The 4050-nt window shown below is 33.4% G+C and overlaps 1 protein-coding gene across 1 annotated transcript in view; it reads right to left on the bottom strand.

Annotated features, from left to right (window-relative positions):
- Positions 1 to 2461: 2461 nt before the first annotated feature.
- Positions 2462 to 4050, bottom strand: part of LOTGIDRAFT_228267 (hypothetical protein) — a 1907-nt gene continuing 318 nt past the window's right edge. The window contains exon 2 of the mRNA XM_009053254.1: positions 2462 to 3664. Coding sequence (XP_009051502.1) covers positions 2850 to 3664 — 815 coding nt within the window. The 3' untranslated portion in view covers positions 2462 to 2849. The remainder of the gene's footprint in view (positions 3665 to 4050) is intronic.

Here is a 4050-nt window from a genome sequence, read left to right as displayed (position 1 = left end):
AGACTGTATATGTCATTTGAACTACAGAACAAATTCGTTTTAATTTGTTAAGGTCATCTTTTTTTTTAATTTTCGTGCGATTACGCACTGTTCCAAAAACTTAAAACAGAATGCTTGAGTTGATTTTGCTCTTGAATATATGTAAATAGTATTAAAAAATGTACCAAAATCACATAATTCCTTCAAAAATATCTCAAACTGGAAATTTCACTTTCTATTTCTATAAATGTATTACGACAGTATTATGAGTTTCAAGAAAAGACGAATCGTCTGTTTAACTTTCAAACGCGGTCTGGAAACACATGGATTTGAATGCTCAAATTTCGATGATGACTTGTGAACAATATTTCTGATTGGCTTAGCTAAATAAAATTGAGGTCTGTGAGACAGATCGTGGGTTCAGATGACAAAAGTTAAGGCAGCTTAAATATCAACCGTTTTTCGAGTCATCTGAACTACTTCGGAGGTGGCTTAAAATCTGGCTTGGAAAGTTCAGCAAGCTTAGTTTTGCCGTCTGAACGCTACAAGCAAACATTCAGCCGGATATGTCATGTCTGCGCGTGAACATTTGTCTAAACAAATTCTCGCCATTATTACCTGTCATAATGAGCATGCGTAATGGTGTTATGACCTCTGAACTTCCGAGGTAATTGCCGAAGCTGGCTGAACTTTTATGTCCGCGCAACAAAAAAACAACAACAGTAAACCAGACGCGAAGAACGGTTGATACTTAAGCTGCCTTAACTTTTGTCCTATGAACGCACTATACGGTACTGTTGGTCCCCACTTAACCACTTGACCCAATTAACAAAAAAAAGTATATTTTGTGACCTATCCGCGCTAAGACTATGGCGACTATATAAAGTAAGATTTGCAATAATAAGTAGATAAGATTTGTTCGAGGTGGAGGTTTTCACGCCCTGGATTTATTGGTGGTGATAGTAGACAGGCCTACTTTAAGTAGTTGATGTCCAATGGTTAATGGTATTTTATATAACTGACATTTATCTGATGTCATTATTTACCGCAATCATACTTAAAATGCTTCAATGACTAAATTTACTTTCTCATCACCGTTTATCATGTTTATACATTGTAAGAAATATACGTATTGCCAAACAAAATACAAAAATGAAATTAAAAAAACAACATTACGCACTACTTTTCTACCTTGCTATGCCCGTGAAATGAAACTGTGAAATGAGGGAGATTTTGTCATGTCAGCAGCACAAGAGTAGTTTTGATTATTTTCATCCGTTAGGGGGTCTAGCGCAAGGGGTTTATTTCTGACAACTAGCTCTAACCAGCATCACTGACAGGAGTGGAAAACCATGTTTCCCAACTATGTCGAGATTTAGTTAAGAGGTTTGTCTTGAAGTCACCTTGGCTACTGATAAACAGAAAGAAGTTTAACTACGGTTTGATTTGATCTGAATTTACATTCTTTAATTGTCATTTTACATTAAAGACATCATGTTCACACGATTGGTATTGAATTCCACTCGCATCGCTAAGATGATAGCAATCTTTTTTTCTTCGTAAAAAAAAAACCGGCGTCAACTTTTCAGTTTTTAGTTGATGCATTGCCTTTGAAAACATCTAAACTACCGAGAACTGAATTCGTATACAATCTAATAAATATATGTAATATTTATACCTGTTAAAACAATCTAATAGACATATGTAATTTTTATATCTGTTAAGCAAAACAAAGTTTGTAAATTGATAAACAAATAAATAAAAGGTTAAACAAAAGAAATATATTAATCTATGAATATACAAATTTCAACTCTATTTATTATAAATCAATGGTTTATATTAAAATTATTATTAATCAAAATTATGAACATAGAAATACATTATTTTGATATTTATTTAACAAAAATAAATAAAAATCATTTGATAGACATAGAATTATATAATATATAAATTAATATTCATAAAATTTGCAAGATTATTTCATACAGTATCTCATTTTTTAATGTATAAAATCGAAAGCTCCAAAGCTTTAAGATAAAAAAAAATAATAAAAAAACTGGTTGCTTTTAATGCACTTTAAAGGACTTGATGACAATGCCATTCAATTGCAATTTTTCCTAATCCTTTTTAATGTAATAAAATATTATTAAAAAAAGAAAGTGCAAACACTTCCCAAATATATAAAATACTGAAAAAAAAATCACAAATACTATGAAATTCTCTCTTCGGTCGTACAGAAATGACCAGATATATGTGAAAATAAAACAAAATTTTAGTGATGTAGCCTTTTACACCTTTTGTTAGGCATTCATGTTGAAATTCAAGATGGTGGCAAACCCATATGAAACTATGTTATGTTTAGGCAAATAAATTCCAAATAAACTACGTATTGCTTGTTTGTTGTTATATCTCTTGGTTTGAAGTTTTCACTCTCCCTTTCTGATCAAATATTTTATTATATGTTTTGTATTATTTTCACCATATAAGAATGTGTGATTTGAAATGTAATAAGTAATGATTTCAGAAGTAGCATATCAACTACTGCGTCATAAAATCAATTTTCGCGATCGGCTTATTTAAATAAATATTATGTTATAATAATCTCTACCTTACTGACAAAAAAACTTTTGCCTTTATTTTTTAGTAGTGTGAATGACAAGTTATAAAAATATGAATCTGACAATGAAAGTATTTTTACTCGACAATCTCTTATATAACTTTAGGAAATGTACCTACAACAAAACTAAATATCCCTGATAATGATTTTCACAAGAAAACCTCGTAAGTTTTTGTTCAAAACTGGAGAAAACGGCCATTCCATTATTTTGAAGCTTATTTTTATAAATTTGAATGTAATTTCAATGGTAGGTTTAAACACCAACAACTTCCTGTATAGCTTTATTTATCTTCTTTCTTAATTTGATTTGTTTTTCAATTATATCACCCGAAAGAAACATGGGTCTTGTGTTGGGTCTTTGGTTAAAACCGAGCCGGCTTAAATCTATATTATTCATACCGAGTTGATTTAAACCTAAACCATTTCCTCCCAACTGAGTAGACAAACCGTTTCCAACAAGTTGAGTTGCCAAGTCGTTTCGAGCAAGCTGGGTTGCCAAACCGTTTCCAACAAACTGGGTTGTCAAACCGTTGCCTCTGATTTGACCACCCAAAGCGTTTCCTCCAAGTTGACTCACAGATAACCCAGTTCCAATCTGCATTCTGTTCAGTCCCAAATTGTTAGCCCGTAGGTTAACCGGCTGTAAATTGTTTACGCCTGTTGGGTTAATTCTTAAAACATTTTGCTTCAGGTTTAAACCATTTGTTCCAATTCTGTTTAGCTGTAATGTATTGGTACCAAGATTATTTACACCAACCCGATTCACTCCAACCTGGTTTAATCCATTGAAAGAAATTGGGTTTGATGTGAAACTGTTTAGTCGGTTCAAACTATTAATTGGTCTTTGCCTCACAGTTAAACCGTTTAAGCCAACTTGGAAGTTGTTCAGAGGAAGCGGGTTCACCATTAAACCATTGTTATTAAATTGGGCCGTTCTCCTGATCACCACTCGGTTGTTGAGCGGATTCATAGGTTGCTGAAATCCACCGATATTATTTACCACTTGTCTTCCCAAATTCTGACCAACTAGTAGATTATTTGGCAGTCTGTTGCCAATACCAGTTTGACCTAATATAATATAAGATAAAATACAGTGATATATATTTATAACGATATGTTAACTAGAGCTTTGTGGGAGAAGGAATCTAAGAAACGGCTTTGAATAATCGAGATATTCTCGCCCTTACTTCATATTAGTACGGTTTTCATGGAGGGTGGATGACAAGTTATCCGCTTCCAAATAACTGGTATCACAGACTACGGTTTTGATATAGTGGCGATGTAACATATTAATTGCAGTTCAATCTCAGGCCTATAGCCAGACTTGATTGTTCGGGGTTGGGGGCAAATAATTAACCGGAGGCGCAATGCTGTATGGCATTTAGTTGCAGTTTTGAAATTGATCGGTTGGCAGAATTTTTTTCAGGGGGGGTGGGGGGGGGGGGGGGGGGTGC

Source organism: Lottia gigantea (genome assembly GCF_000327385.1).
Source record: "Lottia gigantea unplaced genomic scaffold LOTGIsca_2, whole genome shotgun sequence".
Lineage (NCBI taxonomy): Eukaryota > Metazoa > Mollusca > Gastropoda > Lottiidae > Lottia > Lottia gigantea.
Note: the sequence above shows the minus strand (reverse complement) of the source record. Positions and strands in the feature narration are given on the sequence as shown.